Source organism: Hippocampus comes, unplaced genomic scaffold (assembly GCF_001891065.2).
Source record: "Hippocampus comes isolate QL1 unplaced genomic scaffold, H_comes_QL1_v1.1 scaffold532, whole genome shotgun sequence".
Classification (NCBI taxonomy): Eukaryota; Metazoa; Chordata; class Actinopteri; order Syngnathiformes; family Syngnathidae; genus Hippocampus; species Hippocampus comes.
The window spans coordinates 831-23,633 of NW_017805533.1; the positions used below are offsets into that span (position 1 = coordinate 831).

The 22,803-nt window shown below is 41.2% G+C and overlaps 1 protein-coding gene across 1 annotated transcript in view; it reads left to right on the forward strand.

The window, feature by feature from the left end:
• Nucleotides 1–9,454: 9,454 nt before the first annotated feature.
• Nucleotides 9,455–22,803, forward strand: part of LOC109520692 (anosmin-1-like) — a gene marked incomplete at its 5' end in the record, with an annotated part of 39,433 nt that continues 26,084 nt past the window's right edge. Inside the window, 4 exons of the mRNA XM_019878088.1 lie at nucleotides 9,455–9,502; nucleotides 20,176–20,238; nucleotides 20,532–20,739; nucleotides 21,338–21,522. Coding sequence (XP_019733647.1) covers nucleotides 9,455–9,502; nucleotides 20,176–20,238; nucleotides 20,532–20,739; nucleotides 21,338–21,522 — 504 coding nt within the window. The remainder of the gene's footprint in view (nucleotides 9,503–20,175; nucleotides 20,239–20,531; nucleotides 20,740–21,337; nucleotides 21,523–22,803) is intronic.

The following is a 22,803-nucleotide window of genomic DNA, read 5'->3' on the forward strand; positions in this document are numbered from 1 at the left end:
GTGGCCTCAGTATTGCATCTCTGCTTTTTGCAGAAGATGTGGTGCTGTTGGCTTCTTCAAGCCAGAAAGTCCAACTCGCACTGGAGCATTTTGCAGCCAAGTGTGAAACGCTGGGGATGAAAATCAGCACCTCCAAATCTGAAACAATGGTCTTCAGTCGGAAAAGGGTGGAGTGGCCTCTCTGGGTTGCGGAGAAGATCTTGCCCCAAGTGGAGGAGTTTAAATATCTTCGGATCTTGTTCATGAGTGAGGGCAGCAGGGAGCAGGAGATCGACAGGCGGATTAGTGCAGCGTCTGCTGTGATGCTCAGTCATCCCCATACCATCTCAAATGTTGAGATGTTTAACTGTCGCCCTTTTCTTCTGTTCTTTGGTAACAATATTCTGGAAGCAAGCTGGCGTCTTTTACACAGTTTTTGTTCTTCATTTTTAGTGGCTCCCCTGCTTTGTTCATCCATAAAATCTGAAACTTACAACTTTGTGATCCTCAAATCGAGTGTTCAAACAAGTCACACAAACACTTGTTGTGATGCTTTGTGTCCCTGCAAGAACCCAAGCACCAAAGTACACAGGCATATAAAGTCATTAGGGACTTTTGTCGGGAAATGTTAGACATCAAATTGAGCTTTTTGGGAAGAACTTGTGAGTTCTGGTGAGTGGAAGTTAGTCATGATGCATTTTCAACCATTGTTGCTCACACACTTCCACAAGGCGTGGTGGTGTTTGTCTCGGGTCATCTGGGACTGATTAGCGGAGTTAATTCCTCATGTTGAATAGACTTTCTACTGCATTTCACCACAAACAGTAACCGCAACGCCCACATGCAACCTTACTTGACTTGTGTCTGGCAAACACACATTTTATTGATGCATGTGGCCCAAGTGTGATTTATAACTCAGACTTGTTTCAAACACTGCAGCACATCCTGCTGTTTGTACCAGGTTGTTACACTTAAACAACTTGATTGTGGACACACCTGATCATCAGATAGGTAAGGAAGTCCTTCATTGAAAGTGTTTCTGTTCATGGGGTCAGTCCTTGTGGTCTCTTGTGTCACTGGCTCATGCTAAAATGTCTCTCATGGAGAGGGGTCACCAACCTTTTGAAAACTGATAGCTACTCCTTGGGCACTGAATAATGGTAAGCGTTACCAGTTTATACGTTTCTGAAAGAACAGTTTAGCACAAATTACCTTTAATTACATAATGATTTACATTTTCCAATATTCATCTTTGCAAAGCCACTGATCACTAAATGATTTCTCACAATATTTATCAACAACTTCTCAAAAATTTGGATTAAACAACCAGCACTGTACCTCGCTTGACTCCTGGCTTGTTGGATAGCTTTAGCCTCTTTCACATCATCATCTCCTATTGCCTCTTTGCCATACATATTGTAACATACTTCACCAAATGATGACAGCATTGCAATGTTCTTTCACTACGGAAATTAGCTTTGCTGAAACATTTGGCCTTGCTCGCTTATTGTTAAATAGTTAAGGTTTAAAATTATTTGCAAATCATTGTATTCCGTTGTTATTCACATTTTATAAAACATCCCAACTTCATTGGACTTGGGGATTGTATTAACTGACAGTTTAAGTTCATCTACAAATATTTACCAATAACGATTTTGAATATTAACCCTTTCAGGGACGGCGGTTACTACAGTGGACAGCTCATCAGGTTACAGTCTGCATGAAAGGGTAAATGTTCATCATCCACTAAAAAGTTCAAATGTGAGAAAACCATCCTATTTCCAGAGTTAGGTAAAGTCTTTGAAATCATTCTTGAGGATTATTCTCTCACAAATGAATCATCTCAACACTTTTCCTGTATTTGACCAAAACATTAATCAACATTTAATATACGTACTTTACCATTTCAATCACTGTACTCAACGATTTCAAAATGGTCAAAGATAATTGCTGGATAATTTTGATTTGTGTTTGACAACACACCTGGGCCACCAGGAGCACCACATCGTGCAATGAGCAGTATTCAAAATTATTGTTATCCTACGACAAAATCTACTGCGATAACTGTCCTGCGGTCATGTTCTTGTTTAGATTTTTAAAAAATATGGAAATTGAGAAAAATTGTTCTCAAAGTGAATTTTTATAGATTGGCAGCTATGCGCACTTTAAAGAAGAGGGCTGTCATTACCATAGCACAGTATTACTAAAGCAGACATCTCCAGAAACCCAAAGCCCTGATGTGCATTTGTTTGTCCAAGTGTTGGTGTTGTAGTGTCAATCTGGGATATCTTTGTTGAGTTTGTTTTTCCTTTTGGACATGGAAGTGTGATGCTATGACGTGAGCAATTCTCAGTTTTTCCAGGAGTTCTGGGTGGCCATGTAGTTAAGTTATGGCACATCTATGATTAACTCCGCTGTAGACTATCGTTCTACGTAGTCGTAGTAGTATAAATCAGTTTTTAGCTTTATGATTAAAGTAATATATCACTTCTGTGCATACCTCTCTTTGTGGATGTGGATGTATATATTTTAGATGAATATACTTGATGTACATGAAACTCCCTTGAAGGAAGAAACATAGCCAGGACACAGTTTGGGGTGGCCATTTGCATCTGCCGGTTTGCTTGAATTAGAGATGAGAGGGATGGTAGGCCGGATGAAAGTGACAGAGAAATAGAAGAGATTGTAGCTGGGGGAAGGAATCAATATGTACTGTATTGATTGTATCAGCAATAACAATGGTATGGGGATAAGCAATATGTTTATATTATAATGCTGCCTGACTATTTAGTAGTTTATAGGTGAGAATGAGGCGGCCCGGTGGTCGAGTGGTGAGCGCATCGACCTCACAGTGCAGAGGTACCGGGTTTGATTCCAGCTCCAGCCTTCCTGTGTCGAGTTTGCATGCTCTCCCCGTGCCTGCGTGGGTTTTTTCCGGACACTCCGGTTTCCTCCCACATTCCAAAAACATGAATGGCAGGCTGATTGAACACTCCAAATTGTCCCTAGGTGTGAGTGTGAGGACGGATGGTTGTTCGTCTCTGTGTGCCCTGCGATTGGCTGGCATCCGGTTCAGGGTGTCGCCAGCCTACTGCCTGAAGACGGCTGGGATAGGCTCCAGCACGCCGCGCGACACTTGTGAGCATAAAATGGTTCAGAAAATGGATGGATGGATGGATAGGTGAGAATGATTCTCTGTTCAGTTCTAAATTTTACAGGAAGCACTTCAGTGAAGCTTACACGAGGGAAATATGAGCGCTTCTTTTTGTTGCAGTCAGTACTCAGGCTGGAGCATTTTGGACCACTGGAGAGTACGAAACCCTTACAGTACATTCCGTTCAGGTCAAATTTGACCTGTTTTTACATAGCCATAAACATACACTAAATGTCATAGGTTCAGTCTGTAATTAGTTAATTTTCCTTTAGTGTCTCGAAAAACACCCAAAAAAGTAAAATATTTAAAAATGTAACTCTTGTGTGCATGTGCTATAAGGTTGTGTTCCAGGTCCTCTTGACTACTTAAATGGTTTTAGCTTTACCATTGTGTCCTAAATCAAAGGAACTGGTAGAAATGGTGGGAATCTTGAAACTGTGAAACTCCACAAGCCATAAATGCTTGCACAAGTTCCCCCATAGAGTCTACATTAAGCATTTTTGGGCCACCATGAGCCATGCTGTAGTGGCTGTGCTCAGAACCGCCACTGGCTCTGTATATTCATGAAAAAATAAAATAAATGTCAATGATTATTTCATAGTAAACATCTGTATTCTATATTATTTAAATCTTTCAGAAAATATTACTTCTGTGTAGATTCTTTTTTCCACAATGTTTTTGCAGTATAAAATATAACTGAATGTTTAAGATTTGATCATCTTGTTGAGCCAGTGGTTATGGAAGGACCTGAAGCGCTAAAAAATGTAGCACAGTACACAGGTCAATGATGAATGGTCAAGCTAAGTGGATAAAACTAAAAATATTGACTGATAAAGATTTTAAAATCAAGAACATGTTGATTTCATTGTGTTTATGGGAGAAATGTGTCCTGGCTCAGTCTGGTCGGTGTCATTGAACTTTGGATAGCTCGACACAAACACGTAGTAAATATTACTGTGTTCATGGAAAATGAAAATGTGAGGATTGTTGACTTCAGGAGCTCCCTGTAAAAGCAGAGTTGATATTATCCTGCCGAAAGGTTACAAAACTATTTGCTAGATTTTCAGCACTGGCTTGTTGCAAGAAATGTAAAAAAAAAAAAAAAAAATAAAAAATGTTGATGTTAAATAAATCACTTATGCTGTTTGAGTCAAGCGCTAGGCAGTCTAAAGCAGGAATTTTAAAAGCGACATTGCTTTTAAGATCATGAGAGTCCCGTATTATAACTAGTTTTATCTGAGTTCATCAGTAAAACAACAAAACAAACACATCCGTTCAAGACATGCCAAAAATGTGTTTAACCGATTAGTGTTACTTCATTTCATTGTTAAGTATTCTAGTGTGTCATCTGCAAAACATTGGCAGCTAACAGAATGTTTGGGAATAATTCTAAGGGAAGCATGTAAAGAGTAAAAAGTACTGGTTGAAGTAGGCACCCCTGCGGAACCCCATTATAGTTTTATGGAAAGAGTTTTTGTTGTCAGTATTTACAAACTGAAAGCAATATAATGAGTATGATTTCAACCAATTCAGGGCAGTTCCTTTCAAACCAATGACATTCTCTGAAGTATGTGAAAGTATGTGGTGGCCAACTGTTTCAAATTTGGTGCAAAGGTGGAAAAATTGAGATGAGGCATTTGTCAGAAGTAGCAAGATTATTAGTAACTTTCACAAACACTGAGTCAGTAGTGCTTTGTCCCGTGATGCGTTCTAAATCCAGACTGAACGTCTTCCAACAAATTGATGTTTATCAGAAAGTCATACAGTTTTTTCAACAATCTTGGACAGAAACGGAAGATTGGATTTTGGTCTACAGTCAGTTAAGATATCCGGATCAAAAAGATCTCTGGAGATGTTTGAGGAGTTAAACACTCATTGTTCATTTTCTTAAGCTCTTTGATTGGAATATCTATGGTATTTGATCATGATAGAGCCCTCAGGCACGAATGCATTTTTTCCACAGGAGTTGATGTTAATGTGAAACTGGGAGGATACATCATGGGGTATAAAGTACTCTAGAGGCAGAGAAAATGACTGGGACAGAGTCTTAACTGTATTTGGATCTGCAACAGCCAAGGAAAAAATGGACGACAGTATGATGTTTGTCTTAGATCACTCCAACGATAAGGAGACAGTCGCAGATTAAACCACAATCATCATGCCATCCTGATTGTCACATCTGAGCAGAGTTTAAAAGAATACAAGGTTGACTACATTCATCTGGCATAACAACAATGGCATTCTGTGAAATGAAAGGAATGTGAAACTGAAGCCAAATGCGCTAAAATCAGAGTTGTTTTGTTCCATCATAAAGCCAATCCCGACGGGATGGGATGGTTTCACCACTGCTGTAATGTTATGGAGAAATATTTTTGTGAGTGTAGGTAACACTTTCGCATACTCACTTGTGGAATGTGTGACCAAAAACCATGAAATGAATCCAGTTAGTTTAGTGTTTGTTGATTTATGTTCATGGGTGTTCATGTTTTGGATGAAAGATATGTAAAATTGAATCGGATCTACCAGATTACTAGGCTTTTCAAGTTTAATGTTCTATTTTTATGGGTGTGGAGGGCGGGGGGGGGGGGGGAGGGGCTAACGGGAGAATTAATTTGTTTTAAGAGTGGAGACCAATTCCAAGGCCAAACTTCAAGCAAAGATGACAAATGAAATGAATGAACATTTTCTGTATCTGCACCTGAAAGTGTACCAAAATGTTTCATGGGTTATTCATTAGTTGGTTAACTAGATTTTTCCTTTCTTGGTGTCTTTTTGCTCCAAACGTTTTGACAAAGTGTGTCATTTCAAACCAGGGCCTTAGTTTCTAAAGCAAAAAGATCCTGCACAGTGCTGCAACTTCCTCAGACAATTATCCTGCCCCTCTGTTATGCAAGCCACACAAATTTTGCACGGAAGTTAGTTTAGTCACTTCATATCATTGTGGGTTGTCAGCATTGTCCAATCTGACAGGAGTGGAAAAGAAAAGAAGAAAATGTATTTGCTACATTTTAACTCTTTTCCCCAAGTGCTATCATCTTTTAATTTGGCATTTAACCTTTCAAGCAGACCATTCTTTGCACTGAATCTTTGAAGACACAGCTGCGTCTCTCAATACCCTCATAGGAAGTCACTTTATATATCCGCATTATGTCCTTGTAAACTTGAACAGATTATTTTCAGGCAGTTGCATTCACACAATATTATTTGGTCCTAAATTTGTAGGCATCCTATATTTCACCTCATTTCTCACAAGTTTGTGGTATGCATAAATTCTTCAACAAAAGAAATGTTAAGCATCTGAGAAATTGTTTTTATGGTGGCGAATATGAGAAGGAGACAAATTAATTGTCTGAGTTTGTTTTAATGTCTGGCAAAGCATTAAGATCAAGTACAATAAGGGGCGATTTGCGTTTTCACACATAAACAGAATGGATGAAGCCATCCCCAGAGGTGGGCAATTTACAAAATTTCAATCGGTCTGACGTTCGTCATCCGTCAGTGGCCAGGGCACCCGTCCGTCATCATCAGTCTGTCATTTTTTTCAAGCCGATCCAAACTGTTATCAGTTGGTAATTCTTCTTTGGCGTATACACCACTTACTGAACAGGAAGTGCAAAATGTTTCTTTCCATATATAGTCAATGGAGGCAACCCTGCTTGTATTCACAGTGACGGAGAAAACCACCCACCTCCGTCAGTCATTTTCAAGTTTCCTGTCATTCGTTAATCACCAGGAAACCGGGCATCCGTCAGTGACAGTCTGGCAGACTGTCATGTTCCGTATTTGGCAGCAGGTGGCAGGCGTTCATTCTGCTGTCTGCACACCTGCTGCCTGTTTGTTAATGATTACACCTGCTATTTCTAAGCACTCCGGCTTCCGATTCATTGCCGGAGTATTGCTTGCCGTGCCACTGCTATTGCCCATGCTCGTAACCTTATTCGTACTCTATTGTTGTTCGCTACACTTTCGTCATCCCAGTGGGATTATCTATAATGCATAGTTTATCGAGTAAATTGTCTTATCTTTTCCTTGCCGTTTTTCGCAAGCGCTTTCTTTTTTCACGTTACATTATTTCCTGGTTCTCGTTTTGACCAGCGTTTTCTGTTTTCCTTTAGACGGTGTCTTTCGTTTGTAATAAATATTATTTGTTAAGACGAAAACCTTGTCAGTGTCTGCTACTTCGGGGATCCACCTACTCTCGTTCGCTCTGTTGCGTACGAAGCAGTTCTTTATTCCTGCCTTGTACGCAACGTGACACAGACCTTCCGTCAGTACTGACGGAACGCCCACTTCTGGCGGTTCCTTTGAAACACATATTTGGGAAGAAATATTAATCACTGTATGTCTGAATTTTCTCACACCTGCCACAAGTAGTGGCAATCTCTGTTCTAGGAACAACAGAGGACTTAAAAGGTCTCCGTCTTTGCACATTCAAGTACACCTTAACTCAAAACTCAAAGTTGCATCTCATTTGAGTGTTAACATTCTCTTTGTTAGCGTTAAATGTACCGAACCCAAATCTCGACCCATGTGACACCCAACTTCAATCCATGAGCACTTCACACCAGAGTCACAATGCCTGCTTATTGAAGGAGAAATAATAGAAGTGAGTTTTGTGTGTGTGTGTGTGTGTGTGTGTGTGTGTGTGTGTGTGTGTGTGTGTGTGTGTGTGTGTGGGTGTGTGTGTGTTGGGTGCGTGCGTGCGTGCGTGTATATGTGTGCGTGCGTGTGTGTGTGTATGTGTTCAAAGACACACATGGCAACAGACAGGTATACAATACAGTATCTGCATACGGTGCTTTTTAGATGCTCAATGGTGGCTTCACACAGTAATGGTGACAAAGCATTATATAGGCAAAAAAGTGTGTGTGTGTGTGTGTGTGTGTGTGTGTGTGTGTGTGTGTGTGTGTGTGTGTGTGTACAAACAAGTTAACTTTGAATATCTCTTCTGGGTTCCATCAAATATCGATCCATCGGTCCATTTTCTGATCCGCTTATCCTCACAATTGGGCCAGGGGGGTGCTGGAGCCTATCCCAGCTGTCTTCGGGCAGTAGGCGGGGGACACACCCTGAACCGGTTGCCAGCTAATCGCAGGGCACACATTGACATACAACCATTTGCGCCCACACTCACACCGAGGGACGATTTTGAGTGTTCCCTTAGCCTGCCATGCATGTTTTTGTAATGTGGGAAGAAACCGGAGTATCCGGAAAAAAACCCACACAGGCACGGGGAGAACATGCAAACACCACACAGGAAGGCCGGAGCCAGAATCGAACCCTGCACCTCTGCACTGTGAGGCCGACACGCTCGATCACTGGGTTGATCATTTCGAAAATAAACTGATCTTAATTATTTTTTTTGTAACTCATTGCCACCTTGAAAAATATGACATCATTCTGTTTGGTGTGGCAGCGAACATGATTTACATTTCAACTTTGTACTTGGCTGCATTTTTTTCTTTGAACAGTATTTGTCAGAATTTTTTTTTTAAATAAATGTTTTTCCATAAGAGTAAAAGATCGTGTTGAAAGTTAAATAAACAAATGCTTAACATAATTTTAAACAAACAATATATTTGTTCCATCATGTGGAGTCTCCCCCTGCTGGCTACTATTAAAAATAGTTGTTAAAGAGCACTGGCCAATAGACTTGTACTGTAGATTACCCCAAAAACCATAAAAAAGTTTCCAGAAATTTTAATGTTTTCATGTCGGCATACACCACAAGGCTCAGATTGTATAAATATGTTTTCATAGCATCATTCTTATTATCACGGTCCAAAGATTGTACACTAGTTTTTGCTCTTTGTATATGTTAAATGCCATCCTCTGTCACAGTGGCTATAATGGTCTGGCTGCCTCATATATGGATGACTTGACTCACCAAGCAACAACCGTATGCGCCCACACATGCACACGCACACACGCACACTCATATATAAGGATAACTCCTACTAAGTGACAGTGTTAAACCACATTGAGTGTCTTCAGATGTTTATTTTTCGGTCAGTTTAGTGTGTCTGTCTGCAAGATGGTTGAAGTTGTGTAATTTTCTCTTTTCACACCAGTGTTTTGCTTTCCTTCTCCCACTAAATTGAAGTGAGACGTGTCACCCATAATTGTGTAAATGGTGAGAGACAAACATGAATCACATATGCAAAGAAGAAAATGCGTGACTCGTTTACGAAGGATCTTTTGGTATTTCATCTCGGTGACACGCGAATTTAAGCATTAGCTTTTTCGGAGCTGACTATATAATTGTAAGTGAACTCTTTATTGATCCTTGTAAATTTGAATATGTTTTTCTTTTTCCCCTAGAGTGACCAAGTTCTCGTTTGGTGTGAGAACCACAGACGCTGTGCACAGGTAAGTCCACACAATGCCGTTAAACCACACCATCGAATTAATGTCAATTCACGTCATTCCAGTCACACATCATGTTGCTGGGTTTCCATCTGCTGAACTTCCAAGGTTGCTCTGTTATTTGGTGTCTGAGAAACTCCTGAGTTGTTTCAGCTTGACGGAGATGTGTGAATAATGCATACTTTCATCATGATGTGAGAATACTTTAATAGATGAAATAATGCTTTTTTTGGTGTTTGCAAACTCAAGCCACCTTTATCATAGTTTAACCGGTGGACCATCCTTTGAAGTTTTCCAACTGATGTCGTGTCTGTGCTGGCTGTTCAGCTTCATATGGTTTTATATCACATTTTCTCAGCTGGAAGACATATTTTATTTTTGACATTTTCCATTCTTTGCTACAAACTGCATCATGCAATGTGATATAATTCTCACAAGGAGTATGAAGGTCAATATGAGCCTCTGCCTGGATGAAGCTCCTCATGCAGGGGATACCATACTTTACAAAACATCACATTGGATGAAATCTCACACACAGTATTTATATTCAGGAGAATACAGCCATCAATCATTCTTTGGGAAGCTTTATGAGCCAAAACCGACAGATCTTATTCACTGGGCCCAATCACACCTCACCGGCAGCATTAGTTACTAAGTTTGGACAAATATTGCACACATCGTTCACTTGATGGTACGCCAATAGACACCACTAAAGTTGGCTATTGAAGCCATTATTTATGTGCATTATCAGCTTGACGACATATTATGAACAGACATACTTTGACTATGGTATGACCTCGCTTTGAACTGCCTTAGAGACGAGACTATTTTGGACGACGTTGCAGACGAACATCAAATAACGCTGTGCATGCATCGTCTTTGGTGACTTGCGGTTTCACACCCAAGTCCTATTCGAACGTGCTAGAGACGAAAGTACTGCCGCAGTTATGTTAGTCGTAAACGAAAGTATTGGAACAGTTTTTGGAGAAATGAAAGCACTGCAACAGTCATAGGGAAAACGAAAGTGAAGTATCGGTTGAAAGCTACGCCCTGCTTAGAAGATATAAGACTTGTCCTGAGAGATTGCTTTTGCGCATTTGTGCTCTGATCACAGTCATTGTCTGTATCACACTCGTGCCCGGAACGTTCTGATAAAATCTTCATGGAACAACATCTCCATTTCCAGCCTCTGATTTCACACATCAATTCAACCTGAATTCAAACGAACACGCGGAGGACGGTCACAGAATCACACACAACACAGCACCAACCCCCTCCTCCCAACACTGGTCATGCCAATTTAGTACAGGAAATGTACAGATTTATTTTATATTTAATTGGAACCACTTAAAATTGTGTTTGTCATCAGGTTTGGGCCATTTTCTTTCCATTTGATGAAAATACGTCGGCAGGAAAACATTGTACAACACAGTGTGATTTTCATAGCTTTCCTCACTCACGTAAAATTAATTTGGCCTTTTGCGTATCATGCCTTAGATTCAATCAAGCTCTTTGCCTGTCTCTAATGTAAACTAATGATTCTACAAGTGTGGTTTGGGGTGGAAAAATCCTCAACTTCATCAAACACTTTTGTGACGAACTAGAACAGAAATCTGTGGCCTGTTGACTTTACATACTACCTGTTCTTTCAGATGAACTTGGAAACATTTCCACAAACTCGAAGGTCTTGCAGACGGTACTCCCAGAAGAGGCTTATATATTACATTACGAAACATTTGTATCAGATGCTATCTACAATATACCACAAATACCAGGCCATTATTTATAACTCGGGAACATAAATACTTTATATTAGAAAGCTTGTAGTCCATTTTAATGAAAAAGGGAACAAGGGTGAGCAACAATAACACAGCTGATATTGGTGAGATGTGTCTTATGAGCTGTTGTGTTTTATCTTTTCTTTGGTTACATCAAATCCCAGACTTTCTATATCAAAGACACATGCCAGACAGATGTTGTACCAACACATATGGTTTGTGTCACATCACCAGCAAATCGATGGAAAATTCACTTGGGAGTTCACTCAGGCTAAACTCTAGCCCTCACTCAAATTCATCTTTTGTACGCCCTTCCCCCTTATAGTCCCCCCTGCTTTTTTCTCTGTCCTTCTCACACGCACACACACTCCCTCACACACACACACACACACGCACGCACGCACACGCTATTGCTATTTTGCATACGTGAATGCAGCCTCCCTCTTCTCCTCGCTGCCTCCCACCTAGTAGTTGCGTGCCGGACTTCTTCGACTACTCATCTTCTCGTCATGACCCTAGCGTCCTACTCAAGTCTGTGCGACCGGAACAAACAAAAGATTCTACTGTATACACACAATACCAAAATAATAATGTGCACCAGGTGTGAGGGAGTGGGATGTGCACCAACAAAGTGGCTGGATCAGACCCGGTCTTGCCCAATGTGGCGCCCTCCCATCCGTGATTTTCATAAGCTTACAAAAGAAATCACATTGCATTGTTGCAAAGTTCATCTTGAAAGACAATAGTAAACATTGACTTTCAAGCTAAAGTGTGGAACTGTTTTTCATTTAAAAAAAAAAGTTTTTTCATTCAAGCGACAACGAAATGAGCCTATTAGCTCCTCTAAACATCTTGCTGTATTTGTCAGTATTTTATCTTTTATATTTTGTATCAACAGGTGACTTTTCCACCCCGGTGCATCCAAAACGATGTTGCAGAAATGGCACATAAGACCTGAGAGTGGGCGATATGCGGCATCTCCTCTCCTGTTTAGCAAAAACCACCTGTTTTTATACATCTCAGGGGCAGGCGGCCATTTTGCCACATCCTGTCACAATTGCTCAGGGCTCGTGTAACAGGGTTGGCGCTGGGTCATGAAATCGTTTAGCTAAGCAGTATAAAAATTAGTAGTCAAGTTCAAGTGTAGTTAGCCACGACATTGTATGTTTATGTGACAGCGATGTTTCACCGCTATCTTGCTACATGCGTCATTCATGTATGCAAACAGCAGAGACATGGTAGTCAAAATGACACAAAACATAACACTATTGGGTTGAAGCCCCACTCCCAAAAATTGTGGCAACTGAGAGGATGAAAAAGACTTTTACGCTTTAGGGGTGTTCACACGGCAAGATTTGCTCCGGTGCTGCGCCAGCGCTGCCCCAGTTGAGCGTTCACACGTGCAAAGTTACACCGGGGTAGCCCCGGAAAACAGCTTACTCCGGAGCAAATATTTAACCCACCTCCCTGAGGTGGGTTAAAAATTTGCTCCGGAGCAAATCCTCGTTTGCGGGGCAGCACCAATGTAAATTTGCACGTCTGAACTCTACAATTTGCTCCGGAGCAAATGCTCGTTTGCATGGGGGAGTAGCCTCGCTACGCATGAGAGGAGTTGATTACATACGGCGAGAATGCGTTGCTTTCGTGCTCTGTTGTACTTCCGTCATGTGTTTGTTTAATAACGACACAAGACATGGCTGGTAACAGTTGCAAGCGGCACCTCTCTGGAAATATACGTACGGCTAGAATGTGTTGCTTTCGTGCTCTGTTGTACTTACGTCATCTTTCCTCTTGTAGGAGACTGGACTGTCTCGGAGTTGTTTGTGTAGTTTGTTCCTTTGTTGTGTGTTCACAACCCCCCGCCCCACATAGAATTTATTTTGTGATTTCCTCTCTTGAGTTTCTCTTTGGCGCATTACATGTTTGCTTTTCTGAGTGTCATTGAAGTCATCGTTAATTTACATTTTCGGGGGCGGTCACTCTCGAGCAGAAGGCACGGAGACCGAGAAGGAGAAGGACGTGCCTGTACAGTAGTTGCTTGAGTTGTGTATGTTTTAAAAATAACCAACACGACAGCTCTTTGTTTTCTATCGTTTTGCACCACTGCAGAAAACTACCATGTGAACCCAAGTGGGGCTGCACCGACGCTGCGCCGGTGCTAACACGATCAGCGGCTTTGTACGCGTGACCACTCCACAAAATTTGCTCCGGTGTAAAATATATTGCAACAAAATACATCGCTGCAGCACCGAAGCAAATGTGTGCCGTGTGAACACCCCTAATGTCTCAACAATTCAGTACGAAATTGATCGGTCTTTAACGATGTTTTCAAACTTCAAGTTTCAAGTCAATTTTATTGTCAAATGTGCTGTACATACAGCACAGATGAAATTTCTTTTCTCTCAACTACAGGAGAGAGAAGAGCCGCTGTGGATGCCCGCGCCACCATCAAAAGAACAGTTAACACAAAATGACAAAATAATACAACACAACATAAAAGACACAGAAAGTCGTGCAAAATTTAACCACTTTTCCTGCATACACTTGGTTGTTTGAAGCAGTTATCGAAGAAAGAGGAGCAAATCAAAGTGTCCTTTCACCAGTGGATCAAAGACGCCATGCTGCTACAAGCTAAGTTTGAAAGCAAACAAGAAGCTGTAGTGTCCATTGATGAAAATGAGATTGGCTTACATCTCCTGTCCCATTCCAAGCGGTGACTCCCAGTTCCACATACGCATCGGCGCTCTGCACTGATGCTCCTTTCTTCTTCTTTTTTGCATAATGAGAATTTTGACAGACAAACTGGCAACTTTCCTATGTGGCGAGTGCGGAAAATACCATGCCATTCCCCATTTCCCCTTGTCATTGTCAAGTTGGCGAGCAGGCAGGACGCACCCTGGGTAACGACCAAACCCGGCCCAAGTCAAGTAAAGTCAAGCTTTATTATCAAATATGCTCTATGTGCAACATACAGCACAGATGAAATTACTTTCCTCTCTCTACCACAGTACAAACATGCAGTGAGTGCATTGAAACACACAGAGCTAAAAATAAGGGCAGCAAACTGAACTGCATAAAAATACATAAAGACATAAATATATAAATATAAACATAAACAAATAAACAATAAATAGCAAACAACAGACTGACCAAGGCCATTTGTGATTATTGCAGGTTAAAGTTTAGGCAGGAAATTGATTAAGTGCAATAATCGGATTTCAGATGCTGAGGGCGGGTCACTGTCTGTGGCAGGAGACAGGGGTAGAGGCTCATCTTGCAAACATCACATGACCAAACCTAGAATATTAGATGAGCCCTGAACAACTGTGATGTCATTTTTAATTGACAAGTGGCAAATAGGTCGCCCTCTTGTTGTTGTTTAATTCATCTTCCAAACCCGCAATATATATCAGAATGCTGTGTTTAGACTAGCAGAGGCACATATCACTGTAAAAAATTTTTGGGGGGTTGACTTTCCCTTTAACTAAACATAAAATTTTGCGTTTTTGTAGCAGGACAAAAAACATACAATACTTATAATTTCTAGTTAATCTCACAGTGAGGAGGCATGGGCTAGCCATAGCATATGTCGTATTGAAGTTTTTTCTTTCTAGTCTTATTATTTAGTTAAAGTCCTGCAAGGTAAAAGCGACTCTCTCTCTCTCTCTCTCTCTCTCTCTCTCTCTCTCTCTCTCTCTCTCTCTCTCTCTCTCTCTCTCTCTTTCTCTCTCATCCACAGTTTGCAAAGAGAATACTGAATAATTTAAATAAGGTGGGGCAAGACCATTTAAAGACTAGAAAACAAATAAAATAATTTCAAAATTAACTCAAAGATTTAGAGTTATGTGCTCCCTCCTTATTCATGGGCTAGCACATATTTTGTCTATATTTTTGAATGTTCTGGTAAAATTTGACATAGTATTTGTTCCTTTGTAAAGTAATTCAAGACATTTCCCAGAGCTAAATTTGCCTTAATTTCTTCTTTTCTTATGTATATGTAAAAATTGAGTGTATAGTTTTAGTTAAATGTTATAGCTCTGCAATATCTGAAGTTGCACAATCCTATTTTATTATATTCATGCTCTGATTGAAAAAATGTTACTTTCCAAGTAGGTAGCACGGTGGCCGACAGGTTAGCACATCTGCGTCACGTTGCGGAAATTGAGGGTTTGATTCGGGGCTCCAGCCTTTCCGTGTGGTGCTTGCGTGTTCTCTCTGTGCCACATTGCAAAGACATACATGGTTGGTTAATTGATCACTAGGTTGTCCCGAGATGTCATTGTGAGTGTGAATGTGAATGGTTGTTTGTCTATGTGTGCCCTGCGATTGGCTGGCAACCAATTCATGGTGTGCCCGCCGACTGCACGAAGACAGCTGGGATAGGCTCCAGCACGCCCCGCGACCCTTTTGAGGATAAGAGAATGAGAAAATTGATGGATGGACTCTTCAGGTACTTGGTACGTTAGTAGTGTTTTTTCAGAGACTACTTACGTATTTATTCACGCTGAAGTAATGATTTGGAAGACTATTTTTGACTTTGACTTTTATATTTTTCTAAAGCAGGCTTGTCCAGCTCCATTCCTTGTGGGCCGCTGTCCTGCCTGTTTTCCATCTCTCCCTGCTGCAACACACCTGATTCAAATGATCAGATCATCAGCAAGCTCTGAAGAAGCAGTATAACGATCCTGATCACTTGAATTAGGTGTGTTGCAGCAAGGAGAGATGGAAAACAGGCTGGAGAGTGGCCCTTTAAGACTGAGTTAGGATACTCCTGTTGGAAAGTAACAATACTCTTACTGGAGTACAAATTTTGGTTTCTCTAACCACCTCTGCTGTGGACCAAATCGCCCAGTCCGAGACCACCTGCAAGATGGTCTCAGTAGGGTTCCAAGATCACTCAACCATTTTCTCACATGGTTCCCACATTGCAGATGAGTGTATGGAAAGGGAACTCATGTGGTCATATTTGTCTCACTGGATCGCTCTGCCAGCTTTCCTCTGGACCTGTTGTACGGTTTGTCTTTCATCTACTCTCTCCCTTTTAACAGACACTCACTGCTTTCTGTTTTCTTCCTCGCTGAAACCACATCTCCTTCCACCCTTTTCCTCCACTCCCTTTTGCTGAGTATGACTGTCATCCCTCTGTCATGGCAGGTGAGGCTATAAAACTGCAGGGGCAGTCAGTGGAGGCCAGTGAGACAAGGTGTTTTGCGTGTGTGTGTGTGTGTGTGTGTGTGTGTGTGTGTGTGTGTGTGTGTGTGTGTGAGTGTGTGTGTCAACTGATTATTTTATATCCAAGAAGATCATATGCAAACTGTGCCTGCGTTTAGAAGTACTGCGTACGCAGTTATTAATCTCAGCTGCTCCAGGGTGTTGTTGGGTTAAAAGGCAATATCTGTAACTTATGACCTAAGAAATGTCTACACTCTACAGTGCTCTTCATTCATACCCTCGTGTCCTCATGTTGCCAGGCCAAAAGAGTATAAAAGAGTCTCAGTCTCTGAGTCTCAAATAAATAACAGCGTGTGCCCGAGTGGTTTACAGCTTGCTAGTGACATTAGAGAGTGTGAGGTCTATACTTTGCACATGCTGTAAGTGGGTTCAATGCATAAACATCAGGTGTCTCCTCTGTCCACAGTATACGATTGACTAAATAGTGTAGAAGACACCTTAACATTGCATACAGTACTTTAAAGAAAGTGATACTGTGCATGTAAACTGAATATATTGTAAGTATTGCATTTAAATTTTATGATGGTCCATCTCTGCCTAAAGTGTGTGGGGGTAAGTGAACTATTTTTTCAAATACAAAGCGCAGGTGCTACAGAAGTTGATATTTTTGGAGCACCGACCAATCATTTGGAAGTGGGAGGTCAACCCCAACTCCATCCTGAAAAAGGCCCAGCAGAGGATGTACTTCCTGAGGCTACTGAGGAAGCACGGCCTGCTACAGGAGGTACTAAGACAGTTCTACACGGCAGTCATCGAATCGATCCTGTGTTCTTCCATCACGGTTTGGTTTGGGGCTGCCACAAAAAAGGACAAAATACGACTGCAACGGACAGTTAGGATGGCGGAAAAAATCATTGGCACCATCCTACACACTCTTGAGGACTTGCACACGGCAAGAACCAAGACAAGAGCACGGAAAATCCTACTGGACCCCCCCGCACCCTGCCCACCACTTTTCCAGCTACTCCCCTCAGGCAGGCGCTACAGATCCATGCGCACCAAATCCAGCAGACACTTAAACAGCTTCTTCCCTCTAGCCATTAACTCCCTAAACAGTAATCCAAATCTATCTGTATAGTGGCTCTTTGCAATTTTGCACAACCCTGTGGAACAGCATTACCATTATAATCATTGTAGCTCCAGCTCTGTACTCACTTGAACCACTGTGTCACCCAAATTTCGTTGTATGTAATACAATGACAATAAAGGCGATTCTGATTCTGATTCTGTCACTGATCTATATTCCACAGCACCAGACACTTTAAAGCGCTCAAGGACATCTGCATAATTGCACACTTGTTGTACTACAAATACTGCTACTGGTCACTTTAAAATCGTGCAATGATTTTCTGCACCAACTGTCCAACTGTTATAGTATTGTATTTTACCACTGATCACTTTAGCTCTGTTTGATACTTTGCACATTGTCTCACAGTTGCCATTGGGTGGTACCACCGCAAAACGGTACACTTAGATTACGGAATGTCCTTCCATACTTATTTGTCATGTTCTTGTTTATGATGATACTAGTGCAGCATGTACTACCGGAGACATATTCCTTGTGTGTTCTACATACTTGAATTTTTAATTTAAGATACAGGGCGGCCCGGTACTTGAGTGTTTAGCACGACAACTTCACAGTGCAGAGGTTCAATTCCAGCTCCGGCCTTCCTGTGTGGAGTTTGCATGTTCTCCCCGTGCTTGTGTGGGTTTTCTCCGGGTCCTCCGGTTTCCTCCCACATTCCAAAAACATGCAGGGCAGGCTTATTGAACACTCCAAATTGTCCCTTGGTGTGAGTGCGAGTGCGAATGGTTGTTCTTTTCTGTGTGCCCTGTGATTGGCTGGTAACCGGTTCAGGGTGTCCCCCGCCTACTGCCCGAAGACAGCTGGGATAGGCTCCACCACCCCCCGCGACCCTAGTAAGGATAAAGCGGTTTGGAAAATGAATGAATTTAAGATACAGATGTGTGCTGTTTTTTTTTTGTTTGTTTTTTTTAATTAATTGAAATACATCTACTTATGCAACATTTAATTTTGCCAATTCCAGATTACCGGTAGTTATGATCCAGATTAGTCCACTCTAAAATCTTTTAAAAAATCATTGTTTTAATATTGTAAGCCATTTAATCCAAATCCAACTTCTGAACTAGTTAGGGCCCAATCAAAAACCTCTATGGGTTTTGAGGTTTTAGTCTCAAAGGAGAGAGAAGGTTAAGCATTAGAGACTGGAATAGAAGCGGAGAGATCATGGTTATTGAGATGATGAAAGAGAGAAGGGAAGAGAAGGAAAATAATGGAGAGATGGGGGAAGACAGGAAACAAAAAGTACAAAGACAGTACAGGGGAAGGAAAGAATGGTGAGGGGGTGTTGAACAAAAGAGAGGGAGGGTAAAAAATTAAAACATGTCTGTACTCTGATCAAAGTGTATTTCTAACATCGTTTTCTCATAGTCTGAAGTGGATGCATAGAAAGGCAAGCACACACTCCACTTGTGACATGCAATCGTGAGCCTCACACAAGGAGTGGTTGAGTTGGGTATACCATGCTCAATACCGCATTCGTAAACTAATTTTTTGTGATCCCAAATTCTCAATGCATTTTGTAAATAATGTGCAGTGGATGCATATTTATATTGTCGGATGCAGTGATTCCTATTGTGTAGTACCACATACATGGGCTCGTGGTAGGGATAGGCAAACGACTTCCTCGACCACACTTCATTAGTTTTAAGTTGTAATAACATTGTTCACCACTAGATGGTTTTGTGGTGATTTTGAGTCACTCAAATAATTAGAGACTCTTTCCACATATTGAAGAAGGAAGAGGGGAGCTACTTCGATTGGCCAGCAATCGGCTGCCTTCCATCCCACAACGGCGGAGACTCCCTCTTCCACTTGTGCAAGTCAAGGAACCCCCCCACCCCCTCCACAAAAACAAAGAAAACCTACTGAACTGGCTGGATAGAATAAACGGATTAGAAAAAGAATGAACGGATATATTGGTGATTGGCCAGAAAATTGTGATCGGTACACCTCTAGTACTAATCCACTGCTGAACTCTAATATTGATGAGCCGTAATGATGTGCAGTTGTCACTTGAATAATGTTATTTAAAACAGCTGCAGTTGTTTGAAAAGCCATTTATATCGAGAAGTGACTGTGTAGTTGTTTAAATTGGACTTTTTGTAGCTTTTTGTTCTGTTGGTCCTCCCACAATTATTGAGCTGGAAGAAATAATTAAAACCAGAAACACTGGGTAGCTGAGGGAGACGGATGGAGGGACACACTGATATGGAGAGGGGTTGGGGGGAGATTGGGCAGAGACCTCCGGTTTTATATGCTGTCTGGTTATGATTTGCAAAGAGCCATCATTCAGCAGTTCTGTAAACCTTTTGTGTGTTTTTTAAGCCCTTGAAAAATATGATCTCCTTTATCTTTTCTTGCTTCTCGTTTAGAGAGGGACCAGAAGCACAATTTTATTTTATTAGATTCTCCTACTCAACTATGCATATTTGCAGCATTTGCAGTTTTTAATTCCCTTTCTCCCACGATACGATAGCTCCTTTCTACGTTCATGAAAATGCCATGTGTTTGATAATTTTTGCAATAAAAATAAAAAGTCTTAATTTCTTTTATTTTTGTTTGTATGTTTTCCCCACATCAAGTGCCTCCAACCATGCAAAGAGCTTTGGGAATCCAAGAAGGTGCCTTCTCTCAAGTCCTGTGAGGTAAAATAGAGGGTGCCTCATCTGGGTGGCGTTGTGTGTATGTGTGTGTGCATGTGCGTGTGTGCGTGTGTGCGTGTGTGAGTGTGTACGTGTGTACGCGTGCGTGCGTGTACGTATGCGTGTGCGTGTTCGTATGCGTGTGTGCGCTTGTGTCAGACCATATCAGCACAGGGAACCTCGAGTAGTAGTTTTGTCATTGCTTTCTGTGTCACTGTCCAAGAGTGAGTATGTTTTGTGTATTTATTTGTAGTAAAAAAAAAAAAAAAACCCTCTGTCTTTCATGTTCTCAATAGAAGCAGACAGAGTGTGTGACCAGCAGCGAGTTTCTAACATCTCTGAGGTCATCCAGACAGGGTGACTGCCCTCCACCTCAACGTGCAACGGGTTTTGCAGCTGCCTGTGTGGAAAGCTGCTCGCTAGACCGACATTGTCCTACCCCTAGGAAGTGTTGCTTCAATGGATGTGGACAAACATGTCAAACACCAGCCAATCTTTACAAAGGTGCCCCCACACCTGATTTGTTCTTGTGCCTGCCCAGCCATATTCGTTGATTAAATGTCATTTGTGTTTCAATGTTGGTGCATTTCCAAAAGGCTACAAATGAAAAGAAATGAAATAAAGTATAACTATTAATCTAATATACAGTAATACTAATTCGATTAGATTTGTTTTGTTTTTTTTAAATGCTGATTTAATATGAGTACTTTAGATCAAACGTTGTAATAGCAAATCAAGTTTAATTGAGATCTGATCTAAATTGTCCAACTGGCAGCAATTTAAATGTGATAGAAAACACCATTTAATACATTCAGAGTCATTTGTATTTTAAAGATATCTTTAGCGGACAGGTGCATTATTTTTATATCTAATTATTTTTTCTGGATTTAATGTAATGTTGACAAATCACCGATGTTTATTTAAGCCATTGTGCAAGATGGCAGTGACACTTTTCTCGTGAATACTGCACACCCACTACAGTATTAGCACGACCTGATAAACGGATCATTCCATTTCAACTGAATTACAAAGCAGTAATCGCATGTATGATTGAAGTTGTGGGATTGATTACGAAGCAAAAAGTGTTCTCTTTCTCCTGCAGGCGTTCCCCTGAAACCCCGCAGAGATATGAGCTTTGTGGAAGATCTGCTGGGTCGGGTAAAAGTGATGTGGATGTCGAAGTTCAATGTCAGCATAGAGCCGGTCGTTTACGTGCTCCAATCACGCTGGAATACAGGCATTCACCCCAGTGAAGATAATGCGTCCCCATGGATCACTGTTGCCCTGGTAAATAACCACCAAACTCTCTTTTTTTTCCTCATTCCAGGCCAGCCTTTGAGGATTTGACATTGGCAAAGGTTTTGCCTTTTAACAGTTTAACAACCTTAAAAGGTTGTGCAACATATCCCGACATCATAATTCACTGTGGACACGATGGAGCATTTCCACCTCCTTAGTCTCCTGCTGTCTAAACCTTTTCTCTAGATTGTCTGACACTTTGCCAGGGTAAACTGTTCATGTGAATGTATGGGTGCGTATGTGTGTGCCTGTGTGAGGTTAGGTAAATAAGCAGAGCTTAAAAAGGATCCATTGGTAGTCACAGCCGTTCCATCGACTGCATCTGAATGACTGAACATTCATTATGGACTTAAATAGATGACGGCTCATGTCAGGTCTGTATGCCAAGCCAGCTATTGTCCACATATTTTGTACTGTACACTATATTGACCCATTAATTTGAACAAATCTTTTTTTTTAATTACTATTGCCTCTCTTCTTGCCATTTTAATATATAGCGCTTTATTAACAAAGCCTTACGGTAATGGGGTGGTTAGCACCTCTGCCTCTCAGTGGAGATGTTCTGCATTTGCATCTTTACTCAGGGCTCTCTGTGTGGAGTTGACATGTTATTGCTGTGCGTGCGTGGGTTTTCTCGGGGCACTATGGCTCCTTCCTGCATTCTAAAACATGTTGACACAGTTCGGGAACGAACTGAATGGCGATCTGATCCTACAGACGTAGACACAAACAAAATTCAATAACAAAAGCGCACCAACAAAGTATAAACAGAAATCGCTTATCAAAAAGAACCAGAAAAAAAAATACATTAACTAAAAGCACGTTCAAAGGCTGTCATGTTCCGTATTAGACAGCAGGTGGCAGGCGTTCATTCTGCCGCCTGCACACCTGCTGCCCATTTGTCTGTGATTACACCTGCTTTATCTAGGCGCTCCGGCTGTCGACTCATTGCCGGAGTATTGCTTGCCGTGCCACTGCTATTGCCCATGATCGTTAACCTTACTCGTATTCGATTATTGTTCGCTACACTTTCTTCATCCCATCGGGATTATTTAAAGACGCATATTTGAGCTAGTACATTATCTTATCCTTTTCCTTGCCGTTCTTTGCAAGCGCTTTGTTTTTTCTCGTTACATTATTTTCCTGGTTCTTGTTTTGACCAGCGTTTTCTGTTGTCCTTTAAGACGGTATTTTTTCGTTTGTAATAAATATTATTTTTTGAGACGAAGGCCTTGTCAGTGTCTGCTGCTTCGGGGATCCACTTATTCT